Source organism: Myripristis murdjan, chromosome 17, assembly GCF_902150065.1.
Source record: "Myripristis murdjan chromosome 17, fMyrMur1.1, whole genome shotgun sequence".
NCBI classification, from domain to species: Eukaryota; Metazoa; Chordata; class Actinopteri; order Holocentriformes; family Holocentridae; genus Myripristis; species Myripristis murdjan.
In genome coordinates, this window is record NC_043996.1 from 22,824,725 (window position 1) to 22,849,043 (window position 24,319).

General features: G+C 41.3%; 4 protein-coding genes across 4 annotated transcripts; all 4 read left to right on the forward strand.

Annotated features, from left to right (window-relative positions):
* Positions 1 to 4,243: 4,243 nt before the first annotated feature.
* Positions 4,244 to 6,782, forward strand: LOC115375762 (aquaporin FA-CHIP-like). The gene is made up of 4 exons (XM_030075296.1): positions 4,244 to 4,684; positions 5,396 to 5,560; positions 5,758 to 5,838; positions 6,109 to 6,782. Exons 1-4 carry the CDS (start codon positions 4,322 to 4,324, stop codon positions 6,286 to 6,288), a joined length of 789 nt encoding a protein of 262 aa, XP_029931156.1. The 5' UTR covers positions 4,244 to 4,321; the 3' UTR covers positions 6,289 to 6,782.
* A 1,790-nt stretch (positions 6,783 to 8,572) lies between these two features.
* On the forward strand, positions 8,573 to 10,415 carry LOC115375589 (aquaporin-1-like). The gene is made up of 4 exons (XM_030075037.1): positions 8,573 to 9,057; positions 9,655 to 9,813; positions 9,975 to 10,055; positions 10,161 to 10,415. The coding sequence occupies exons 1-4, from the start codon at positions 8,695 to 8,697 to the stop codon at positions 10,353 to 10,355; spliced, it is 798 nt and encodes a 265-aa protein (XP_029930897.1). The 5' UTR covers positions 8,573 to 8,694; the 3' UTR covers positions 10,356 to 10,415.
* A 138-nt stretch (positions 10,416 to 10,553) lies between these two features.
* On the forward strand, positions 10,554 to 12,870 carry LOC115375588 (aquaporin-1-like). The gene is made up of 4 exons (XM_030075036.1): positions 10,554 to 10,963; positions 11,137 to 11,298; positions 12,312 to 12,392; positions 12,508 to 12,870. The coding sequence occupies exons 1-4, from the start codon at positions 10,598 to 10,600 to the stop codon at positions 12,697 to 12,699; spliced, it is 801 nt and encodes a 266-aa protein (XP_029930896.1). The 5' UTR covers positions 10,554 to 10,597; the 3' UTR covers positions 12,700 to 12,870.
* Positions 12,871 to 17,237: 4,367 nt separating this feature from the next.
* Positions 17,238 to 24,312, forward strand: thoc1 (THO complex 1). The gene is made up of 21 exons (XM_030075413.1): positions 17,238 to 17,356; positions 17,599 to 17,672; positions 17,778 to 17,838; positions 17,966 to 18,035; positions 18,199 to 18,317; positions 18,448 to 18,496; positions 18,590 to 18,685; positions 19,563 to 19,645; positions 19,734 to 19,807; positions 19,943 to 20,051; positions 20,243 to 20,377; positions 21,316 to 21,416; positions 21,546 to 21,612; positions 21,744 to 21,794; positions 21,929 to 21,999; positions 22,093 to 22,188; positions 22,489 to 22,554; positions 22,667 to 22,750; positions 22,899 to 23,046; positions 23,226 to 23,310; positions 23,875 to 24,312. The coding sequence occupies exons 1-21, from the start codon at positions 17,309 to 17,311 to the stop codon at positions 24,150 to 24,152; spliced, it is 1,965 nt and encodes a 654-aa protein (XP_029931273.1). The 5' UTR covers positions 17,238 to 17,308; the 3' UTR covers positions 24,153 to 24,312.
* The last annotated feature ends 7 nt before the right edge of the window (positions 24,313 to 24,319 follow it).

Sequence of the window (24,319 nt, forward strand, 5' to 3'; positions counted from 1 at the left end):
AGGGAAATTATTATAACAAAGTCCATAATGCTTACATGAATGTTTCATAGATTCAAATGCTGTTTTCATTGTGTCTCTTACTGACTTACTATGACTGGCACCCAGAGGATCGCTAGCAAACTGGAGAGATGAAAGATAAACTGTACAATTTTACTTTATACCTTCTCATTTTCTGTGCAACCTTGCTAATGTGACTATATTAAGTTAGCTCACAATTGTATGAATATATCAAGGCAGGGAAATGTGTTTTTTTTTTTTTTTTAGCTTATGTAGTTGTAGTATTTACCACAGTAGTAACATGGTTGAACTAGCAATGTTAGTTTACATTGAACTCATTGTTTATCTATCTGTAGCTGCAGAGAGGAGCTAGCTAACAAGAGGGAAGAGGTAATTTAATGTAATCTAATGTTTGGTTTATGATTTGGCGTGTCTACCTGCTTGTGTATATTAAGGTTGTATGCATATATTAAGGTATATTTAGGTCATTTTATATCATTTTATGTGGCCTAGTCGTAGTATTTATTGCAGCTGTAATCCAGTTTAGCTAGTAGCCGACCTTGACCTTAGCTATCACCTAACATCACTCTCCTCAGGCGTTAAGGCACTTTTTGTTTGTTATATCATCTCTGTAATCATCAAAATATGCTCACCTCGTCTGAGGTGATGGTTGAGGATGAATGCAAGTCATAATGAAATATAGTTGGATGAATATAGCCGTAGATCACCATTTCAGTCATATAAAAATGTGAACTGAGTGTTAGACATGTCCAAGTTTCTGTTGAGGTACATGATAGGGATGGGCTGTGCAAACTCTGACTCTTGCATAACTTTCTCCGGAAGCTTCCCTGCTGTGGATCATGTGGTTAACACTCCTAAACCTCTAAGCTTGACCAAACCACTTGAAAGTATGCAGACTACAAGGCTTGACAGTGCAGCCATTTCACTTGCATATGTGATTTAAAAGATCCTGTGTGTGAATGCCTAATGCAAATTAGGGATACCTGTGTGAGTGCAGTGTTTTCCACACATAGAGTTACGGTAGATTTCCGATACGTCAATAACAACCACCTCCGCACGCTGCTCGCCTGCTGCTGTTCACCAGTGAAAAAAATCAAAGATGCAAGTTGTACGGGCGACGTTGCTGACCAAGAAAATTATCAGAGCAGTCACATACCGGGGAGAGAGACAGACAGAGAGAGGGGCAAGCTGAGAAAGCAAGGTGGCAAGATTAAAGTAGTTTGTGAGGAAGGAGGAGGATTAACCAGAATTTTGAGCCTGATCATTGTTTTTGTTTTGAGGCAACAGATCAGCTGCTCTTGGGTTTTAAAACTTGTCCACATTGTCTGCTGCCATTCTCAAGTCCCTGTGTCTTTTTCCAGGGCATTATGGTCAGTGCTGCTTCAGGGACCCTGGTGGATGTAGAGGTAGCGGCTGCATTGCATGATTTACAGTTTGCCTTCCTGTGTTATTGAGAAAATGTTGATGCAGCCGTTCTAGGACATACCTGTCTCCATGCTTTGACCCAGCAGCGGGGCAAAATAACAGCTCTAAGTTATAAAGCTGTACAAACACACAAGCAAAAATATGTGGTTTGTCTGTGCTCCTAGATTTTTTGGTCCTAAAAATTTTAACTCAGGAGCACACGTGCTTTCAAATCGAAAAAAAAAAAAAAAAAAAAAAAAAATCAGTGTCGAGCTCTGTTCAAGTCCCCATGAAATTACCTCACGTGACCTCCACTTGCTGTAAAACAGGGCATCTTGAATAGTGACATCATCCTGCACTACTAGGAGTACATTAACATTTCAACCAATAAAACCTTTGCAAATTTTTAAACGTCCTTTCTCATCCACCAATCAAATAAAACTGCGTTTCTCTCCCAAACTTAGATCCTATTGGTTTGCACTTGTGAATGATCCTTCCCTGCACCATGACCCGCCCAAACTTCCTGTTTCAACAGGAACTAGGCCTACATAAAATGTAGAAAGTAAGGCTCCATTTCACGGTGTCTTTAATCGCGAATAATTCTCTGAAAATAACAGGAAGAGACACCCATTCCTACCACCCATGAACGACTTATGATAATAATGACTTTCTAGCCTTGGGATGAGTACTAAGATAAGACTGTTTGAGCACAGATCAGATAGGTCTTGTATAACACTGATCTTGCAAGGTTAATAAATCAGCTCAGCCAAAAAAAAAAAAAAAAAAAAAAACATCATAAACCTTTTACCTTATGAAAATAATGTCTTGGCAGTAGCTCAAATGGAAATTTGATCCACATTCTTGGACATGGTTTTTTATAACTTTGCATGCTAAGTACTTGGCAGCTCATCTCTAATGGTTTTGGCATATGCACTTTGCAACCTGAAAATCAATTTCATACCTTCTAATTTGTACTGAACTCTTTTCTTGACACTTGTGCCAAAAGCACATATCATTTTCATTCAGCTTGCCAAGATAAGAGGTGGAAAATGATGCAGCATTTTATATGAAATCTGTAGCCTGTAAACCTTAATATTTCTGTTTATACATCCCAATTTGTGGGAATGTAACTTTCACCTCTCCAGAACAAACAATACAGTGAATAGCCTAATGCAAGGGAAGATACGTCATAATTCCTCTCTGCCAAATGAAATGTCCTTATCATCATGGCAACAGCCGGTTGTAAACTTCCTGGCCACCAAACAGAGCCAAACCACGAGACCATACATTCAGAGTGTCCTCGCTGAGCTCTCCAGCACTGGCACAGTTAATAATTGAAAGGTCACGATGTAGTTTTAGAGCAGAGCATTTTCCCTTATCTCCGTCTGGTTGTCTGTGGTGCTCTTTAAAAAAAGAAAAAAGAAAAAAAAAAATTAAAAAGTAAGATTAGCTGCTTTGATATTCAAAGTCACAATCATAGCCACAACCACCCTAGAATATATTAATTTGACATGCTGCATAAACTTTGTAATGATCTAAAAATAGTTGGGTTGTTGAAATGTATGGAATTATTTAGACCAGAGGGAAGTTTGGACTTTGAGAAGTGAAGTGTGTTTTCAGGCACTTGAATATCTTCCGAGATGAAAACAGCATTACCAATCAATTGACACACACGCACACACACTCCATAACATAATGTGCTATGATCTGACTGACGTGTACATTTCTGTCACATGTGGACTGCTTTTTTTTTGCTCGGTGGTTTTGTCTGTCCTTTTTGTTTGTTGTCACACTTGTTTGAGTTCGATGTCAGGTGCAACAGGCAGGTCATTTCTCAGAGTTGATGTTTTACCCACCACTTTTACTCCATAGCGAATCTAATCAGCATTAAGTAAATGTTCTTCGAGTTCATACATACCCTTGGAGTTATTGTCACTGCATTTGGGAGGCACACATATTGTAAATGTGTCCTATAATATCTAAATTTTCTTGCAACCAGAGGTAAAAAACTTTTTGTTTCTTGTGATCAAGGCACATGATTCACCTTTCAATTCAATCTCATTCTGATTGTCAGACTGATTTACACAATCTTCTTGAGCAACATCCATTTGTTTGTTTTGGAAAATATCTTCCTATTTGATCTAATATACAGAGGCGTGTTGTCATTTGTCTAGAACGGATACAATAAATGGCTTTTCTCTGCCTGTCTGTCTATCTGTCTACCAGTGGCTGTTCCAGATCTCACATCCAGGATGTCCTTTGAGTCACACAGTCGTGTAAAGTCCTGAAAAGCTTTTCTGTGGAAGGAAGGGTGAGACCCAAAATGACAAGAATATCAGGGAGTTGTCTGGCCTGTGTACTGTCACTGACCAATGCTATTAGTACATCCGCAGGGGTGAAAGGGACAACAGAAGTCACTCAAGGTTGTGAAGATTAGATTGTTTAATTTACACTGGACGTCATTCTCTTCGATTTAAAGAGTTAATGTTTCCTGGCTCACAAGTTATGATCAGAAACCCAGCAGTTAAACACTAAATGCCTTTGAATAATGGAAAAGTTAACTCTGGATAACGTGTTTCGGTGTCTAATTCTATTACTCGCAAAGTCCAAAGAGCAGAAAGTAGTAGTGCAGGGAGGTGCTGTATGGGAGAGGGGCAGGAGGACGAGGAGAGGGGGAGGGAGGGAGAGGGTAGAGAGAAGAGGGAGGGAAGTGGGAGACCAGCCTTTTGGATTTCTCATTAATTCAGTGTGGCCTTCCCTTTCACTTTTTTAGATCCCGCCCCCTTACCATTATCAGTCCCAGCCTTATATATGCAGCCTGTTGCTGTTGTTTGTGAGTACACACACCCATCACAGAGGACCACCACGAGCCCTGCAGCGGGACAGCTACACAGCCACCATGAGAGAGTTCAAAAGCAAGGCTTTCTGGAGGGCCGTCCTGGCTGAGCTGGTTGGCATGACCCTTTTTATTTTCCTCAGCATCACAGCAGCCATTGGAAACTCAAATAACAGCCATCCAGACCAGGAGGTGAAGGTCTCACTGGCCTTTGGACTGGCCATCGCCACACTGGCCCAGAGTTTAGGTCACATCAGTGGAGCCCACCTGAACCCTGCAGTGACCCTGGGTATGCTCGCCAGCTGCCAGATCAGTGTCTTCAAGGCAATCATGTACATTATAGCCCAGATGCTAGGCTCAGCCCTGGCCAGTGGCATTGTGTATGGAGTACGTCCAGCCAACAATACTTCACTGGGGGTCAATTCTGTAAGTGAAACTTTTCATATCATGCTTGTTGACAGATCATGACAGGAAAATATGTGACGTAGTCTATATATGGGAGCACTTTAATTTCCTGCAGTGCCAGGAAATGTATCGGCATGCAGCGTGACGTAACAGCATGCATTTAAAGTGCATCTCTAATCTAAGGTTTAGATGAAAAGTGTGTGTGTGGTGGTGCATGCATTGAATTGATAAATATAACAGTTGGCACTGTTTGTGTTGTGCTGTTCGACTTTATCATTACTTGTAATTGGATGGTGATGATACACAATTACAGCATGCTGTTGCACACCAGCTGAGAGCAAAAAAAAAAAATGTAATGAATCAACTCCTAACTCATTTCCTCTGCTGTCATTTGGAAAATATTGGATGTAGCCTATTAAAGTGCTGTGACTCTCAAGAAACTGAATTTTAACCTTAAACTACTTGAAATGAATACAAGCAGCTGTCTTCTTTGCAAAACCAATCATAAATATTATTGATCAAGGTGTCCACAAATGAAAAATGAATAAGCAATGTGCTACTTCAGAGTCTGTACCAAATTGTGGTCAGATTTTCTGTTGTGATGGACTAGGTCCAGCTTGTTGCCAGCAGTTGGAAGTGGTAGTGATGAGGAAAAAACCATTTAAGTGATGCAACCTGACCAACTTGTTGTTGTTGTTGTTGTTGTTTTGGATTCCCCCCTCGATCTCACAGCTCTCTACTGGTGTCACTCCAAGCCAAGCTGTGGGTATCGAGCTCCTGGCAACCTTCCAGCTGGTGCTGTGTGTCATTGCAGTGACTGATAAAAGGCGGCGTGATGTCACTGGTTCAGCACCATTGGCAATTGGCCTCTCAGTCTGTTTGGGACACTTGGCAGCCGTAAGTCTCACTTTACAAACATCCATTGTGTTTACACTTTTTATAGTGGACATAACAGAGCTCTGAAAAAAAAAAAAAACATACATTTTTATTGTTTCACCTCATACTCTTCACACTTGCCTAAACATATTACACCACAATACCATGTAGCTGAGGATTCTCCTCCTCTCATGCTGTCTCTTTGTTGTTGAACACAGATCAGCTACACAGGCTGCGGCATCAACCCCGCTCGCTCCTTTGGTCCAGCTTTGATCACAAATAATTTCGCAGACCACTGGGTAAGTCAGACAGGAGAGCCCACGAGCTCCTACATTTTACAAATACCTCACATTTTTGTGAGTTGCTGCTATATGTCATGCCTATATAATTCAGTAGCTCCATAAACCATCCACAGGCCTTTGTATCTCGGAGTTAATCTGTAATCGCATTTCTGTTGTTTTATTATTAGCTCAGTGGAGTTAAAGGAAAACCTTTGAGTTAGCCCAGTTATTTCATTGCATGATGGTGGTGTCGGTGACTCAGGGATTGATCGGACTTCTCTGTTGCAGGTGTACTGGGTGGGGCCCATGTGTGGTGGCGTGGCCGCAGCGCTCATCTATGACTTCCTCCTGTCGCCCAAATTTGACGACTTCCCAGACCGTATGAAGGTCCTCGTCAGTGGTCCCGTGGGAGACTACGACGTCAACGGAGCCAACGACAACGCAACTGTGGAGATGTCGTCAAAGTAGTACCATCCCAGCACTACCATTTAGTGTCATAGTACTTGTCTATACTCCTGTACAAAAGCTATCGAATTTACTTTAGGATGTCAGCGATTTGTTCTACGCTGAGATACCAATGAGGATTTCTGTTGTGGTAACGGGTCAGTTAGTGCCTCATTCTTAAGTCACTCGTTTGTTTTTTTGGCCACCACACGATTTTTACCCAAACTGCCACTCAAGCACACACACTGAGATTGTGAGAACGTTGACGGAGCAGCTTTTTGTGTTTAAAAAAAAAATGTTTCCCATATCAGTATTCTATGTGGAGCCATCTGTTTTTTGTATGCATATTTCTAAGTGCCTGTATAACTTGTTATTTCTGATGAATAATATATTTTGTGCACACTCTTGAATTGTCTTTCACTTTTTTAAGTAAATAAAACACTTGTTGGTAACAGTTGTGGCTCTTAGTGCTTTCCTGTTATACAGTTTTCCATATAAACATAGATCATACTGCAGATTTTCTATCTTATTCACAGTGTTAGGGACCTCTTGGCTGTTATGACTATGAACAAAGAAAAAGCAATACTATCAGAGTCCATCTCAGCTGCTACTGTAAGCAAACATGTTCTGCCAAAGTTAAAAATTTTCAGATGGCAACATTTTGCAGACTTGGTTAGTATGCTTCCCAGAATGCTGATATTTGAAATGTATTGCTTCATCATCATCATCATCATAATAAGACAATCACCTTCTCTTTGGCTTGATGGCGCATCATTGTTGTTCTGTCCAGTCACCTCTGCACTCTTCAATCACCATGCTCCTTCTGCTGCATATACAATACTAGGTTTTCATTTTTACACATTTACACATCACATCTTCTTCCCAGGATCTTATCTCTCACCAAGCATTAAGTTGCACAATCAGATATGTGTGGATATAATCTACTACATAGTCAAAAAAAAAACCCTGTTTTTTTGGCGGTAGCAAACAGCTGTATGATGTGACACAAGATATAAACTAAACTAAATTAAAGTGCAAACATTTCCTTGATGATAAAAAAAATGTCTGCTACTCTTTGGATGGATAACCATTCTAACAACAGTCAGGGGCTCTGGAGTGACAGGTTTCTCATGCTCAGTCCTGACAACAAAACAAGAAGCAGCGTGACCCTGTGACCTGCCGACTCTTTGACACAGAAGAAGAGAATGGGAGGCTGGTTTTCTTGTCGGAATTCAAAAAGCCCCATTTCCCCCACAGCAGCATAGGACTGGAGCTAACTTCAATGCAGGCAGCTCAGCATGACACATGCTCAAAATAGAATCAATGGAATGAAAAATAAGAGTGACATTTTGAAAATGTCCTGCAAAAACCTACAAATCTCCCATTATTGCAATTCACAACAGATGGTGTCCTCTGCATATCTAATGCGACATGTACCTGGAATACAGCCAAATTATTAAATATGCATTGCACATTATTAAAATGAATCATATTTTTCTCATAATCCCTTTATCATTTGTTAATGAATGCTGTTTTTAAGGTCAGTGCACTACAGTTATAAATATGCCAGTTTGCAGCTGACGTAGGACCACATTATTTTATGTTTTTACTGAGGTATTTGCGTTATTGACGTATTTATTCAGGAACATCACATTGAGATTCAAAATTTTCAGGAGGGAAAGCTGGAGACGGCACATACACCATAATGTATATTACGCAAAATATAAACATATCAGAAATGAAGAGAGTGTGAAAGAGAGAGAGAGAGAGAGAGAGAGAGAGAGAGAGAGAGAGAAAGGAAAATGTTACATTATAACAACAAAACAATGAAAAATTCCAAGAGAACAGCCAAGGCAGGAAATCTACTTTGCATGCAATAATTTTTTGTTCAAAAATAGATTATGAATGAAATCACTGATGCAGGAATCTCTATCAAAAGTAATAACATTAAACAGAGGAAGACTGAGGTGAATGTATCAGTTCATGTCATCATCTGACACGTGAACTTTAAGATTTTATTTTACAAAATGATTTTGTACGGGCCAGTCGCTTCAGCTAACTGAACATGCCCTCCATCCAAAAAGTTCTTAAGAGTCATTCTGTTTTCAGTCCATCCCAGACAAAACTGAAATTACAGTGTGGTCCAGTCTTTTATGAGTGGTGGAGTAAAGGCAGCACCGCCTCCTGTTTAACTGGAAAAATACTGAACAGGGCAGGAGAAACGTGGAGGTCACTCTCACTGGTTGAAAAACCATATCTCTCAGCTGTTTGTAATTAGGCCTGATTCCTTAAAGCCACACACTTGCATGCATGCAGGTAATGTCACTCACAGCAATGCAATTGGTTTGATGGTGGGAGCAGAAGTCGACAGAAGCCCTATGTCACAGTCTTGGTATAGCGATTGAACTGTGCCCAATTATTTGAGCAATCATGTCAGAAATTAAAACTTGGGCCTTTTGGAGAGCAGTTCTGGCTGAGTTGCTGGGGATGACTATCTTTGTCTTCACTGGCCTCTCAGCAGCTATAGGGAATCCCCATAACTCTAACCCTGACCAGGAGGTGAAAGTGGCATTTGCGTTTGGCTTGGCGATCGCTACGCTGGCCCAGTGCTTAGGTCACATCAGCGGTGCCCACCTGAATCCTGCCATCACCATGGGTTTCCTAGTCACCTGCCAGATGAGTGTCCTCCGGGCTCTTTTCTACATTATAGCTCAGATGTTGGGAGCGATGGCTGGCAGTGGTATTGTGTATGGTATCAGGCCAGAGAACACTGATTCACTTGGCGTTAACAAGGTAAGGTACAAAGCATGTGAATCCAATTTGCAGGGTAATGCTACATGATTTAATAAATGACATTCACTCTGAAGGCCTGAGATTGAGTGGCATTTTGGAATTGCCTTAAACTTGTTTTTCGTGTTAACTCCAGACACTCATTTAATATTGTCTTCTAATTTAAGATTAGCACACTCTGGTTTACTGCTGACAACACAGCTTTATTTAAATGTCAAATTTTAATGAAATACCTCATGGGTTTTGCAGTTGTCATGCAGCAAATACAGGCTTTCACTTATCAAGGCATGTGTTTTTGATCAGATGAAAGGCTGTGTTGTCGTCCACAGTCACTTTGCTGAGTACTGAATCAGTCAGGCAATTATAAAACTGTTGTGGTATAGCTACCTTTTTCAAAATAGCATGTTTAGTTCTAATTTGGGTTTGACAAATTGAGTTTAGGCTTGCAGCTCTAACAGCTGACGCAAGAGCTGTGGAAGTGGGGTCTTGTTAGAACTTGTGCCCAGATGTTCGATTAGTTATGCAAATTGAATTGTGTTGATCCAAGGAGTTGTAAAGGATAGAGAGGATACTGAAGTGTTTCCCTGTCTTCTATTTCAGCTGCATGGAATCAGCCCAGGACAAGGTTTTGCTGTTGAATTCCTGCTCACACTCCAGCTGGTCCTGTGTGTTATATCAGTCACTGATAATAGACGTGATGTCAGTGGGTTTGCACCTTTGGCTATTGGATTGTCTGTAGGGCTGGGACATCTAGCCGGGGTAAGAAAATCAAAATCTTTTTTCCTCTCATTAGTTTAGGAGATGTTTTATCCATCTTGCTGTGGCGTGATACAATGGATTGGCATAACATGAGCTGGCCTCAGCCCAAGCATACCTATAACCACAGGGCAAGTGCTCCTTTCCTCTGACATTGTTTATAGATCAGCTACACAGGATGTGGGATCAACCCAGCTCGATCCTTTGGGCCTGCGCTTATTCAAGAGTCTTTTGATGATCACTGGGTATGTAGAGTGAGCGTCGGTTCACTGTTACGTCAGTGTTCTGTAACTGTTAAATTCAGGAGTGATATCTCACTAAGACATGTTTGATGTGACGTTATTTTTCAGGTATACTGGGCAGCACCAATGAGCGCTGGGGTGGCGGCAGCGCTCCTCTATGATTACCTGCTTCTACCCAGAGATGAGCCGCTGAGTGAACGAGCAAAAATCCTGTGCTGCTGTGGCCCAGAAATGGAGGCTCAAATGCGGGAGCCACTTCTGGAGGATGTTGGTGATGGAGAATGGTCAAAGGAGCGTGTTTGAGTGGGAATATGCCTCTATACCATGCAGTTTTGCATTAGAAATAAAAACAAATCTTCAAAACCAGGGTGTTGGTTGATGGCAGATCTCTCTAGCTACTCAAGCATGTGTGAACCTCAAATGTCATGTGAAATATCTTTTTCCTGGTTCATCTCTTCTCTCCTCCCCTCTGCACAAACCTTCACTATAAATACTGAACAACCCCCATGCTGTGTTAATACACAGCAGACAGACCCAAAGCAGAGATGACAGAACTAAAAAAATGGGATTTTTGGCGGGCTGTTGCAGCAGAATTTGTCGGTATGTTGCTGTTCATATTCATTGCCATAATTTCTGCTCTTGGAACCAAGAATGGTTCTGCTAGTCTTGATTGGGACTTGAAGGTGTCTCTGGCCTTTGCGCTGGCCATCGCCACCCTGGCACAGAGTTTGGGTCACGTCAGCGGAGCCCACCTCAACCCTGCAGTCAGCTTGGGTCTAATGGTCAGCTGCCAGATCAGCCTACTCAGGTTTGTCTTCTACGTCCTGGCTCAGATGCTTGGTGCGGTTGTAGCCAGTGCCATCGTGTATGCAGTCAAGCCCAAGAGCATTATCGCCCTCGGGGTTAACGAGGTGAGGGGGGCATCTATGTCCATTTTGACATTTATCTTTTGACAGTGCACAGTAATTTGAATAAGAGTAACAATTGTTTTGCATGTTATGTGAGCTGTGGCATTCATTCCATCTATAAAATCTATTTGGCAACTGACAACATCTGCATGTTGGTTTTGTTTTGTCCTTTACAGCTAAACAGGGTGTCTGTTGGACAAGGCTTCGCTATCGAGCTCATTGCCACCCTTCAGCTGGTTCTGTGTGTGATAGCGGTGACAGATAAGAGACGCCGTGATGTTACAGGCTCTGCACCTCTGGCTATTGGGCTGTCAGTGGGGCTTGGGCACTTTGCAGCTGTAAGTGGATGATAAGCGTACATATACATCCTGTGTTACTTGTTGCATTAAGAGGAAAATTAACAATGGTAGAAATGTCTACTGTTCAATTCTTTTATAGTGGGATTTTCTGACAATATATCAGGGAACAAAGCCATGTTAAAGTTATTTAAGAATCAAATTGAAGCTGAACAGAGATAACTTGTATTTATGTACATACATTCACACATCTATATATGCAACGTAAGATATACACATTCATACATGCATAGATGTGTGTGTATACATGTAATCAAGTGTATCATATCCATCCCTACATGTATACAAATACACACCCACCCATGTATGCAGGTCAATATACACAAACAAAAACCATACAAACCCACATATGGGTGTACTAAATACAAATAAGCACATGTGCACACCTAAACACATGCAGATGTATGCTGTGATCTGTATTTCTAATCAGTACCTGTGAGGCTACGGTGTGAAAGGTTGTCATCCCCCACCCTCAGGTGGAGTGTATGTATGTATGTATATTCATAAGTTACACATTCTAGATGGAATTGGTAGAATCCTTATTATTCCACCGGTTTTATCCCACTCCTCCTCCTCCTCCTCAGATAAGCCCGAGTCATGTCTCCAGACTGTTTTCAAAGCTTAGGCAGTCTTATTGCCAGACTGGCTAATACGTATGACGTAGTATATATAAATACTGTGTGTCCTACACCCAAAATGTTAAGCATTTTTATTAATAATTCAGCACCTTGAGGTTGATTTTAAAGGAGGCAAAAGTAGCAGTGTGAAGGTGTCTTAATTACAAAAATCTGTAAAATTGTTCCTTTCTTAATTCAAATTGCTGTTCTCATGCAAGTTAACTAATGTATATTTTTATATATATATAATAACAGTATGCACAAGTGGACTGGCTGTTCTGTACATGTGGGCTGATAAAGTATTCTGATATTATTGAAATATTGCATTGAAATAATCTTCTGATGAGAATGATAACCTCTGTGTTTTGCCATTTTCAGATCAATTTCACTGGATGTGGGATCAACCCTGCTCGCTCCTTTGGGCCAGCTTTGATAAGTGGGACATTTAAAGACCACTGGGTAATCCTAACTTTTCAAAAGACCGCAAAGCTTGCTTTTTTTCTTAGATTCCCACATGCATTTTAAATTTGTCAATAAAAGAAAGAAATGTATCCCCACTCTGCTTTGATTCCAGGTGTACTGGCTGGCGCCGATGTGTGGAGGCATTGCAGCCGCTCTTATCTACGATTTCCTTCTGTATCCTCGAACACATGACTTCAGTACACGCAAGAACGTCCTGCTTAATGGTCCAGAAGCTGAAAACGATATGTCTGAAATGAATCAGGGGGACAACAGCAGCCCAGAGGCAAGGCAATGGCCAAAATAGTGAATAAAATTGAGCATTTTCTCTCCAATTCTGGCACAAAAAAAAGAAAGAAATAAAGAACCAGTCCAAGCATGCAATATGGCTATTATCAGTTTACCAGTGACTGCTTCAGTTTTGTTTGTTTTTGTGCTTGTGTGGTTTTTGTCATGACAATTTCTTAATAAAGTCACTGATTCATCTGCTGTCATTTTTAAATCTTGAAGTCCTTTTTTTTCCTAAATGCACATAGCAAAGTAAAGATTGCATAACCTTTTTCCTCCAGTCTGCAGAATAACCTATTGTGAGTTTAAATTCTGATGACCTTGACAAGAGCTGCTATATAATGCATCACATACATTATTCAAGCCTTTTTTGGCACCAATCCCAAACACCCCTGTGAGGTGAAACAACACAAGGATGTGAATCAAGTAATTGCACATAAAAACAACTATACCTTTTCCAGAAGAAAAAAGGAATATGATTAGAGAAGATGGGGACACTGGGGAGATTTCCTGTTTGGCAGTATCACAAGTATGTTCTTTCTTCATGTACGCACATGGCCCCTCTCACATCCCGTTTTTACGTGTTAAATGGTCCCCACACCCTGGGCTAATCATTGAATAACCATCAAATGACTTTAAACTCCGTCCTCAGCCAAAGCGTTCACAAAAGAAACCACAGAGTCTGGGGGAAATCCATCCAAGCTCCTTGAAATAGACTTAATGTTATTCTGAGGTGGACCACCAATCAAGGATAACTCATGTGGCTTGATGTACATCTCCTCATTGCGCAGTCCTATCATTCTCGGCGTGAGATGATGATTAACAAGTGTTTTGAGTAATGAATAATGTGATGCTCCCCGAGGGGTTCAAGGTGTACGTTTTGTCATGTCCTCAAGTCCAAGTTCCATTTATTACCACACACCCAGGCGTCGGGAATGCATTTCAGTCCTGATGGAAAATCACTCTGACATGTAGAACACATAACAGACTCGGACAATGGATAGACAGAGACAACAGTGCTCTACATAACAATGAAGTGCTAATGGTGAGACTCGAGGGTTTGGACCGCCTGAGGGAAGAAGCTTTGTCTTCCCTCCCAAGGATCTGTAGCGCTTGCCAAAGGATAAGAGCGGAAAGAAGAGGGGGTGGCAGGGATGGGGGGGCTGAGTGGGAGATAGCCATGATTATTTTTTCTCCTTGCTTGATGATGCATGCAGTGTACAGAGAACAAGTTACACTCTTCCATCACCTGTGGAGAATGCGAGAACTCAAGTAAGGATGTCATGACTGTAAACGTATTTCATAAAGTTTATGAGTTATGGCTGAAACACTTCGAGAAAAATGATATCCATACAGCTGATGAGGCTTTATCATTACCCTCCCCTCAGTGAAGAACACCATGCCTTGGCTTGTTAGAAAAAGAGTTGCAGTGCTGATGGGTTTCCCTCTTTTACATGACATGACTCTTTATGATATTAATTATGATATTTTGAAAATGAAATATTGACATAATGTTAATAATACGCCTGTTATATCATATAAATAATCCGGCACCTGTTAAATCATTTCTGTTTCTTTCCAGTCTTTTCTGTGTTCCCATCCCCTACCACCACACACACACACACACAGATACATACCTGATGCAGTTAGAGCCTCGTTCTCCACCACACTTGTATTTTGAGTGTAATTCATTTACCACAAAAGAGAAAAATCACACACAAGATAAAACAGAGCTGAAGATGAATTTTCTGTAGATGTGGCGATAATGTCCTTATCGTGAATTCTTTTGAGCATGATAATCGTGTAGTGAAAATCTGATATTGTGACAGCCCTAGTATGAGACCAGTCATGTAGCAGACCTATCTAAAATCGCTTTCCTTTGCAGGCTTGACCTCAGAGGTTAAAGCATTGTGTTAAGCTCTTGTTTTGGAGATTGTCCTCAACAACGCGGACAATGCTCTTTTTGTTGTCCCTCAGTCATTTGTCTCCGAGTCCCTCTCATCCAATTATTCGGCTCTCATGTTGAGCTTGATTATTTGATTGCAAGGCATGGGAGACTGTTCAGGGCTCCTCTCATTACATTTATACCAAGAGGAGAGAAAAACTGTGAATTTGGCCAAATTTCCCGAGCACTTACCTCAAGTGCACTTTATTTGCACTTTAAAAATCAATATAAACGTGTTAAAGAGGCCTGCACCTGCTGCCGTAAAGCCTGTCTAGACTTGTGTCTGCATCTCCAACTAACGGGGAGCGTGAAAATCTAGTTGTCTTCAACGTAACTCACCACCCCCCCTCCACTTCCATTCACCACATCTCCACATTCGCTCTGCTGACTGGTGCTGAGCCCTTATCTGCAGGCCCAGAGTTACTCACTCCCTTTCTGCTTTTCATCAGTTTTTGGCACAGGTTCAATAAACGCTGTGTCAGTTGGGCTGGGGGGGGTGGGAGCCACGGTCAGATATGTAGTGTGCTGTTTATAAAATAATGGAACTGGCTGTTAACTTAGGGTCAGATTATCATCGCAAAAACTGAGAAAGAGCTCTGCAAGAAACAAAGTGCCAATCAAAACTGCAGGGTAAAGCAGTTCTTACTTCCCTCTTTGTTGACCGCTGCCACCACACGACAGCAAGAAAAAACGATCGTTCAGCTCTTTCTAGATGACACCCCCACCCTGCTTTTTTAACAGCTCCAGAGTGTTTTGAACATCAGCACAACCTCATCAGCTGCAGCTCAACTACATACAGTCACTAGGAATAGTTGTGTGATGTCGTCCAAGGTGAACCGTCCCGGGGTAAGAGCTACCTCCGAGGTCCTGACCTGTGAAACTGCCGTTGATAGACTTAATAGAACACAGATCAGCAGATCTACAATGTTCTGAGCGATTCTATCAGAGTTAATTATTAATGTCACTGTGTAATGCCCTGCTGGTTCCAATCGGCTGAATGACATTGTTTGAGGAGCAAAAACACAACCCAAGGCATGCAGATCGGTAGTTACAGCGTTCAACTGCGTGCATACATTGCATCACATGGAAATGCACACACTTGCTTGCACACATGGACGGAGATATACATAAGCACACACAATAATGACATTCAGCTGACTTCCATTAATCCTGCCCACAATCACTGAATGCCAGCAATTAACCTTAGCCCTGTCCCTAACCTGACCCATGCCCTAACCTCTATGTTAAAGTTAATGGCACACCCAGGCCATTCAATGACCATCCATTATTATATGCTTGCAGACCTGTTTTGTCCTCTTTTAAACTGCAGCATAGCTCACAACAAAGAGAATGATGGAGCTTAAAACACAAAGCCTTATGATTTCAGCAGAGAGCTTGTCAAATTAAACCAAGATTAAATCAAGTGAGCTGATTCACTGTTTAAAATGTAACACCAGGTACAGATGGTCGTGCATTTATACTTTAAAATGCTGCAGGGATCACCAGCAGGAGAGCGCAGAGCTCGCACCATCACCAGCATCAGTCGGGGTTTCCATGTGAACAAATGCAGCAGCGGCTCATTATTTGGCATATAGTGTACAACACTGCCATCATCTGGCTTAAACTAGATTAAGAAAAGGCACAAGATAGATACATACATAGATCAATAGAGAGAGAGAGAGACAGATGAGGGACTACTGTGGGACTTTGTTGGTGTCATGTGTGTCACGAGGCTTATAAAGAGTAACTAAAACACAAATCCAAATCTGTGTGAAGCCTGACCCCTAATGGTGAAAAGCATGTGCCAGGGTTTTGGTGGCAGGTGATGTCATCGACGACATCACCTGTCAGCAAACACCCAGACACACCACACCACCCATACCACCTCCCGTTTTCATCTGAATGCTGAATTTGATTTGAGGGTGAAAAACAGTTTACCTTTTCATGGAGAAAATGAACTGGAGGAAACCAGTGAAATCGCTTGGGCTATTTATTTATTTATTTATTTATTTTTAATGGAAACTAAGGAAGCGTAATTATGGTTACTCAGTCAACACAGTCATAACAGTACCTTTACTGTTTTGTTTTTGTTCTCACTGGAACAGAGCGTCAGAGTTTTAATAAAATTGTACTTGAACATCACAATTAATTTTGCAGTTTTCATCCATACAATTCATTCAGTTTCACTGAAAAAAAAAAAATCGCAAAAATGCATCGCAATTTTGGGGAAAAGATGCTTTGAAATTTAAAAAAAAAAAAAAAAAAATGAGGCCGCAACACTCTCATAAATAAATAAATAAATAAATAAATAAATACAGGGACAGATTTCAGAACAGAAATCAGAAAACAGAAATACTTTACTTATTCCCAAGGGGCAAATTGGGTCAGCTGCAGTTGTTAAAATTCTCAAGAGAAAAATCATAAGAAATAGAAAAGAAATAAGATTGGAAATAGAAATAGAAATAGAAATAAGACTGGACTCCAGTCTAGTAAAAAGAAAGTAACATTATTTATGAATAAATAATAAGTGATGCGTATTGTAGTAATGAACCAAACAACACATTTCTACCTGTAGTTACAGAGTAATAAAAAATATTAATATTAACAGTAACCTGAGTGAAAGGAGCTGAGGACACCGGAAGTAGTTGAGCTCAGTCTCCCGGGGTCACGCTGCTGTGCAAAGATGTCGCCGTCCTTATTTAATTTTGTCGACGCTAAAGACAAATTTACGGTGAGAAAACTGCCCAACTGCCTCTAGTATTTACACTTGTAGCCACTGTAGATCTTGTTTTGTGATGAATACCGTAGATAGCGGTGTGTTTTTTGTTCGTTTTGCCGGTGTTGTTGTGATAAGTAGCAGACGTTAGCCAGCTAAGTTAACGTTAGCGTTACGATAGCAGCGCAGCTAAGCGCACAACGCTGCTCTTTTCTCCCGCTTGAAGCCGTCTTGCCTTTCTTCTCACATATTCACAGGCTTCGGCCCGGAATGCCCTGTGTGGGAAAACCAGCAAACCTCTGATAAATGCTTTCAACCAGATCCCCGGGAAGTAAGTATCCGCAGCAGGGAGTTCATTCAGCAGGCAGAACAGCCGAGCCGGTCACGTAACGTCAAAATGAAAATTCACTGTGGGATTTGCTTTCTCCATCTACAGTGAGACGGAGAAGAAAACCACACTCGACCAGGCTTTGAGGGGTGTCCTCGGTGATCAGATTGTAAGTGAATGAGCAATTTTTTATTTATTTATTTATTTTTACTGTAGTGGTTTCTAGGGCCAAGTTACATTACTAGGTCCTTGTTTCCATATGGGAGTGTGAAATGTGTTTGTGTGTTTGTTTACAGGTTGAGCAGAAGGCAAGCTGTGATGACTACCTGTCTCTCATCTACCTTAGCATTGATGCAGTCACAGAGGGTAGGTGGCTGATGCTTATGGTTGACAGTAATGCACTCACCAACATAGATTTAACGTGATATTCCTGTGAAATCTCATGAGTATCGGTCATGTGAGTGTAACTCACCCACAGAAGTTTATGCTTGAGTGTTTATAAAGTGAGCTTTCTCCTGTCTCCATGCAGGTATCTGCTCTGCCACAACTCCTTTCCTTCTGCTGGGAGATGTGCTGGACTGTCTTCCTCTTGATCAGTGTGACAGGATATTCTCTTTTGTTGAGGAAAATGTCTCTACCTGGAAGTCGGTAAATGAGCTTTACGTTTTTACAGTTTCACAATAAAAACAAATGAAGGCTTTCTCCTGCTTACTCTTGATTGTTAAAAAACATTTTTTGTTTGATTCTGCCATGTTCATGATCACCATCTTCCTTGCAGAACTCTTTTTACACGGCCGGGAAGAACTACTTGTTGAGGATGTGCAACGGTAAGAATAGTAACCATGTTTAACCATCGACACACAACACTTGACAAGCTTAAAAGGCTTGGCCCTTTATGACACACCTGTCCATGTCTATAGATCTCCTAAGAAGGCTGTCCAAATCCCAGAATACAGTATTCTGTGGTCGGATCCAGCTTTTCCTGGCTCGCCTCTTCCCTCTGTCTGAGAAATCAGGTGAGAGCATCGTGTGTGTATAAATAGTCTATAGGAGGTTAAAAAATTCAAATGCCATACACATATTTTTGACAAGAACAAACTTGGTCTCCTGGGTTTCCTTTCTTTGGCAGACATGAGCGTTAGTATAGAAAAGGGTAAGGCTCAAATGTTACCTATCAGAAAAATAAGATAAATTCTAATTATTGGATGGTAATCGCTATATAGTGTGAGGTAGAGATATGCAAAATGCAGGTGACCATTCCTCTGATTCTGACTCTGTGCTATAGAGTTTGGGAGTGTCTGCTTGGAAAAAAGAAAATTACATGGCATGGCCTCAGAATACCACACACAAGGCCCAAGATGCTATTGTGTGCACACAAAACAGACCTCCTGACTTTGATTTGATTAATTTGAGAGCTCGATGCCAATTGTTACCTCATTTTAATTGTATTGTGTGATTAAGTGTGTAACTTATGTAGATAAATTAATCATTGTGCCCTGAATTTGATACAGTGTGTGTATATTTTCAAGACATGTCTGATGTAGCTAATAGAGCATGTTTATAAAAAAAAAAAAAATATGTTGGCATGTTGCAAAAATATGTATTGGTTACACTGAGGACTTAGTAACACCTGGCACTGTTTCCAGGTATCAGCTTAATACATGTGCATGTTTTTTTTTTTAACTATTCACTCGAGTTTAATGCAGTTCAAGTGCATGTTTACTAGGATGTTGCACACAAAATAATGGTGTGGGCTAAGTTATGCATTATTCTTCTCCATGGTGGCCACTCCCACGCTCTGTAGCTCATAGAAAAAGGTTTTCAGTGCTTCTGAATGTGCAGCTGTCATTCTCCCTTTTTATGCATTTGCTTCTTTTTTTCTGTTTGCTCCAGGTCTCAATCTGCAGAGCCAGTTCAACCTGGACAACATCACAGTATTCAACAAAAATGAACAAGAAAGCACTCTTGGACAGAAGGTAAAGTGCTTATAGCATGGTAATGAGTACAAGGAACTTAATCTAACTTCCTCAGTCAAGCTGTATCTGTCGGTGTCCTCTCTTGCAGCACATAGAAGAAAAGGAAGATGGTATGGAGGTAGAAGAAGGAGAGATGGGAGAAGAGGATACACCTGCACCGTGGTAAGTGACACAGTAACTAAGCCATGTTCTAAAATACACAAGGCCTGCTCAATATACATCGCCCTTGCACTTGTCCTCATTTCTTGTTCTAAATTGCTTCAAGTGATATTCACCTGAGCTGAATTTTGCTTTCAGTTCCATTCCGATCGACTACAACTTGTACAGGAAGTTTTGGACACTTCAGGACTACTTCAGAAACCCAGTGCAGTGTTACGATAAATTTTCTTGGATGACATTCCTTAAGGTGAGACACCTCACCATTTATTCACGGAAAGATAGTTTTTTTTACTCTTCAGGTCTTTATCAGGTTCATGACCAACCTTGCTCCATTTTACTTCCTCCTCTAATGTCACATCTTTGGTACAAATACTTCACTAGATTTGGTTTAATAAATAATATCACATCTTATTGTAAGTTTATGTTCTTCCTGTCCAGTACTCAGATGAGACCTTGGCAGTATTCAAGAGCTACAAGCTGGATGACATGCAGGCCTCCAAGAGGAAGCTGGAGGAGCTCAGGACATCTGGAGGAGAGCATGTTTATTTTGCTAAGTTCCTCACAAGTGAAAAGGTGACCAGTCCGCTTCTAGATTCTGTACTCACCCAGACATGTGTACTGACATGTGTTTGAGCCCAGACCAGGGGTGATGCATGAGTTTTCACATCAGCCAACAGTGAAACACAGGTAGTTTTACCCCTGTGGCTGGTGGGTTGAAATTTCTACCAGCTATGCTGGTATGCCAGGCAGTCAGCCACCATTTGGAGATTAATAGTATGGCCAGATTTAGTTGGCTGGTACAGCTCTGTGAAAGTTGTTGACTAACTTTGTTATTTAACAGCCCCTCTGCCAGCTGGCAAAAAAATGTTGGTTTCCTGTCCTGGACACATATGGTTTCAGAGTTGGGGTGTTTTTTCTAGATCTGCTTGAGTCACTAAGAGACAGTACATTATTCTTGACAGGGCTGTTTTTTATAAGCTGCTAGTGGATGTAGTTGGTTGCAGCTGGTATGAGTCACTGTTGATCAGTCCAAAACATTTCAAAAGAAACTTCACTGTTCATATGTCGTTGAGGGACACAGCTATAAAGACACTGAGCCTCACTGCTGGACCTTTTGAGTGTAACTCAGCTGGCAATGCCGAGATTTTCTATGCCATAGATCCTGGGTTCTTAAGACCAATACCTACCAGATCCACTTTTAATCTGACATTTACACGTGTTGGAGCCCACAGGCAGCCATGTCATCTAGTGTTGCTGTCATGAAGAAGCATTGCAGGAGCTGCACACCATCATCTGTTTTTACATTCTTTTTACGCTGCTTGGTCACAGTGCCTGGCTTTAATTTATGTAACTCTTAAAGATTATATTGTATTTGTGTTAAATATTGCCACTACTGCGATGAGTAAAGAAGCATAAATCATCACTCTTTTAGTGTTTCCTAATTTAATGTAATAGCATAACACCCAACACACGGGTGTGACGATTCCTTCTTTGTGTTTTTTGCTCTCCAGCTGATGGACTTGCAGCTCAGCGACAGCAACTTCAGACGCCACATCCTGCTGCAGTACCTCATCCTCTTCCAGTACCTGAAGGGCCAAGTCAAGTTCAAAAGGTGCAGCATGCCTTTGACCCTCAGGAACAACAAACATTCAGGCCCCATCTGTGCAAATGCAAAGGAAAAAGAGGAATTTTAATACATTACCTTGTCATTTATTTAAGGTCAATCTCTGTCTTCTTACAGCTCCAGCTGTGTTCTGAATGATGACCAGACCACGTGGATTGAAGAGACAACAAAACTGGTTTACCAGGTCTGTCCATTTTCATATATACATTTTCAATAATATCCAAGATTTTATTATATTTTAGACCAATTTAGATACATTTTATGTAATTTTTACACAAAAGTAAAGCCTAATTACTCTGTCATTATTCCTTGAAGCTGCTGAGAGAGATCCCTCCTGATGGAGACAAGTTTGCCACCATGGTTGAGGTAGGTTTTTTTGTTTGTTTGTTTTAAGGAATGAATGGTGGTATTAAATATTTTTGTGGTATTTGTATTTGTTTTTGTTTTTTTGGAATTCTGTTTACACATTTGACCACAGCAGTCTCTCTCATCTTTGACAGCATATCCTCAACACAGAGGAGAACTGGAACGCTTGGAAAAATGAAGGGTGTCCAAGCTTCGTGAAAGAGAGGTGCGTTAATATACACAGCAAAATAATAGTAGCTCAGCTGGGTGTCAGTAGGACATTTTGTCTCACTTTATTTTCTCTCTCTCTCTCACACAGGACTATAGATGACAAACCCAAGAGGCCCACCCGGAAAAGACAAGCTCCAGAGGACTTCCTCGGAAAAGGCCCAGACCGCAAGATCTTCATGGGAAAGTAAGCATCCATCAGCAGGGTGATGTAGTGAGTTTTTAGTTTCACATTTAGAAGTCAAAATAGTATCACCAAAAATGTACTGGCTAGGGTTCATACAATCATGAAAAACCTGGAAAAGTCACAGAAATCTGACTAAAACAGTTAACTCTGTCATGGACTAATTAAAAAAAAACAGCACAGAATTACTGTGGTGGCGCTTTCTGTTGCGTGTGTTTATGCTTCCATTTATCTCTGTCTGGTGAATAAAGTATATTTTTGGTCAAATCAATTAGAAAAGTTTGTGTGTGTGTTTTCTCACAGTGACGAGCTGACCAGACTGTGGAACCTGAACCAGGACAACATGGAGGCCTGCAAGTCAGACAGCAGGTCAGTGGCTCAGAAAACTGAGGCGCACCTAATGAGCCAACTGGCCACTTTGTGTTCATGTTTACTCCCTCTGAGAATAACTTTGTTGTTCATGTTCATTTTTTCCATTCAGGGAGTTCATGCCGTCCCTGGACGAATTCTTTGCCGAGGCCATTGAACAGGCTGACCCAGCCAACATGGTGGAGGATGAGTACAAGTATGTGTGCCTCCTCCCTAAGTCCTAAAACATTTCAATATATCTAAGATGCACCAAAGTGACCCCAGTCTGTTTTCTCCTTAATGAGTATCTGATTTATCTAAATGTATTCCTTTTGCTCCCCCCCCCTTCCCGCGAATGTACACAGGGCTGTGCGGAATTCAAACTACGGCTGGCGCGCTCTCAGGCTGCTGTCCAGGAGGAGCCCGCACTTCTTTCAGCCAACAAACCAGAAGTTCAAGAGCCTGGCAGACTACCTGGACAGCATGGTTAGCAAACTGGCCAAAGAACTGCCGGTGAGCAAAAGTTGTCTGATGGATGCTAAAACTGCTACATTCTGTCTGATGAATTAATTTTCTTTTTCTTTTTTAAAAAATTTTCAATATAGACAACACATTAGAACATAAAGACAGCAACAAACATAAATCCTGTTGATTAATGTGCTGACATCACACTTATGTTTGCTTCCATGTAGAAGGACATCCCCTCTGAAGAGATCAAGACAGGAGAGGAGGATGATGATGATAATGGAGACAATCTTCTCAAAGAGAGCAACGACAGTGAGTTCCAAGTGACTCTCAACTGAAAAAATACCTCTTGACCACCACCTGCCTTTATCTGCCTTTCCTTCATGTCCACTCTTGTTTAAACTACAGTGATATTAAAGTGTTTAAGTGACAGTTTGGATTTTTACCCATATAGCAGTTTTGTTCTATGCGAGAAACACTTAACCAGGAGTGTACTGCTCCAAAATGAATGGAGTAGAGACAAGAAGGGACACACAACACACATTTGTTTGGTTTCACTTTCAGCACTGTTTTCAGTCCCCAGGTGACAAAATGACATGTAGGCCAAACTGCTGCCCAAAATGGTGGAACTGCTTTAGCTCCACCATTGTGGACTCGAAGCGGCTGAAAACAATGCTGAAAGTGAAACCAAAACAAATGTGTCAGTGTGGCTCCTTCAAAACATTTATACTGCTCAAAATCATGTTGGTTTACGGTCTCTGTCTGCTTTATTCATTTAGGAGTGGGTGAAGCTCTTTATGAACCAAATTTGGTGAATGTATTACGCTCAGATAGACTAATAAATACTGTATATCCTCATCTTTGTGCTGCGTCCAGGTCCAAGCATGCAGAGCAAACTGGTGACCAATCAGCAGATGGACGATGTAGCAGTTAAACTGGGCGCTCAGTGGAAGACCCTGGCCGAGCAGCTGGAGATGAAGGCTGCAGACTTGCGGGAGATCGAGACGGATAGTGAAGAGGTGGACATGCAGGCCAAACTGCTGCTTGTAGCCTGGCAGGACAGAGAGGGGGCGCAGGCCACTGTGGAGAACCTGGTCACAGCCCTCAACGCTGCAGGGTTCTCCCAAATCGCCGACAGCCTCAGTGAAGCATAAAGTAGATCGTCAGTCACCTAAATGTTTTTAATATCACCTTGTGTCACCCCCCGTTTCATCCCAAACACTTTTGAAACAGAAAATTTTGTATGTTGTACAGTTTGAAGCGCAGATTGTTGTTTTTCACAGTAAAAATTCAATAAAGACTGTTTTTCTAACATTTGGTC

What these genes read in the sequence shown, in the direction of transcription:
- LOC115375762 (XM_030075296.1), top strand. Translation starts at nt 4,322, where the DNA reads ATGAGAGAGTTCAAAAGCAAGGCTTTCTGGAGGGCCGTCCTGGCTGAG. An exon ending in CTTCACTGGGGGTCAATTCT is followed by an intron (nt 4,685 to 5,395) that starts GTAAGTGAAACT and finishes TCGATCTCACAG; the next exon opens with CTCTCTACTGGTGTCACTCC. An exon ending in GTTTGGGACACTTGGCAGCC is followed by an intron (nt 5,561 to 5,757) that starts GTAAGTCTCACT and finishes TGTTGAACACAG; the next exon opens with ATCAGCTACACAGGCTGCGG.
- LOC115375588 (XM_030075036.1), top strand. Translation starts at nt 10,598, where the DNA reads ATGACAGAACTAAAAAAATGGGATTTTTGGCGGGCTGTTGCAGCAGAA. An exon ending in TCGCCCTCGGGGTTAACGAG is followed by an intron (nt 10,964 to 11,136) that starts GTGAGGGGGGCA and finishes TGTCCTTTACAG; the next exon opens with CTAAACAGGGTGTCTGTTGG. An exon ending in GGCTTGGGCACTTTGCAGCT is followed by an intron (nt 11,299 to 12,311) that starts GTAAGTGGATGA and finishes TGCCATTTTCAG; the next exon opens with ATCAATTTCACTGGATGTGG.
- LOC115375589 (XM_030075037.1), top strand. Translation starts at nt 8,695, where the DNA reads ATGTCAGAAATTAAAACTTGGGCCTTTTGGAGAGCAGTTCTGGCTGAG. An exon ending in ATTCACTTGGCGTTAACAAG is followed by an intron (nt 9,058 to 9,654) that starts GTAAGGTACAAA and finishes CTTCTATTTCAG; the next exon opens with CTGCATGGAATCAGCCCAGG. An exon ending in GGCTGGGACATCTAGCCGGG is followed by an intron (nt 9,814 to 9,974) that starts GTAAGAAAATCA and finishes CATTGTTTATAG; the next exon opens with ATCAGCTACACAGGATGTGG.
- thoc1 (XM_030075413.1), top strand. Translation starts at nt 17,309, where the DNA reads ATGTCGCCGTCCTTATTTAATTTTGTCGACGCTAAAGACAAATTTACG. An exon ending in TTCAACCAGATCCCCGGGAA is followed by an intron (nt 17,673 to 17,777) that starts GTAAGTATCCGC and finishes CTCCATCTACAG; the next exon opens with TGAGACGGAGAAGAAAACCA. An exon ending in ATGGTGGAGGATGAGTACAA is followed by an intron (nt 22,751 to 22,898) that starts GTATGTGTGCCT and finishes GAATGTACACAG; the next exon opens with GGCTGTGCGGAATTCAAACT.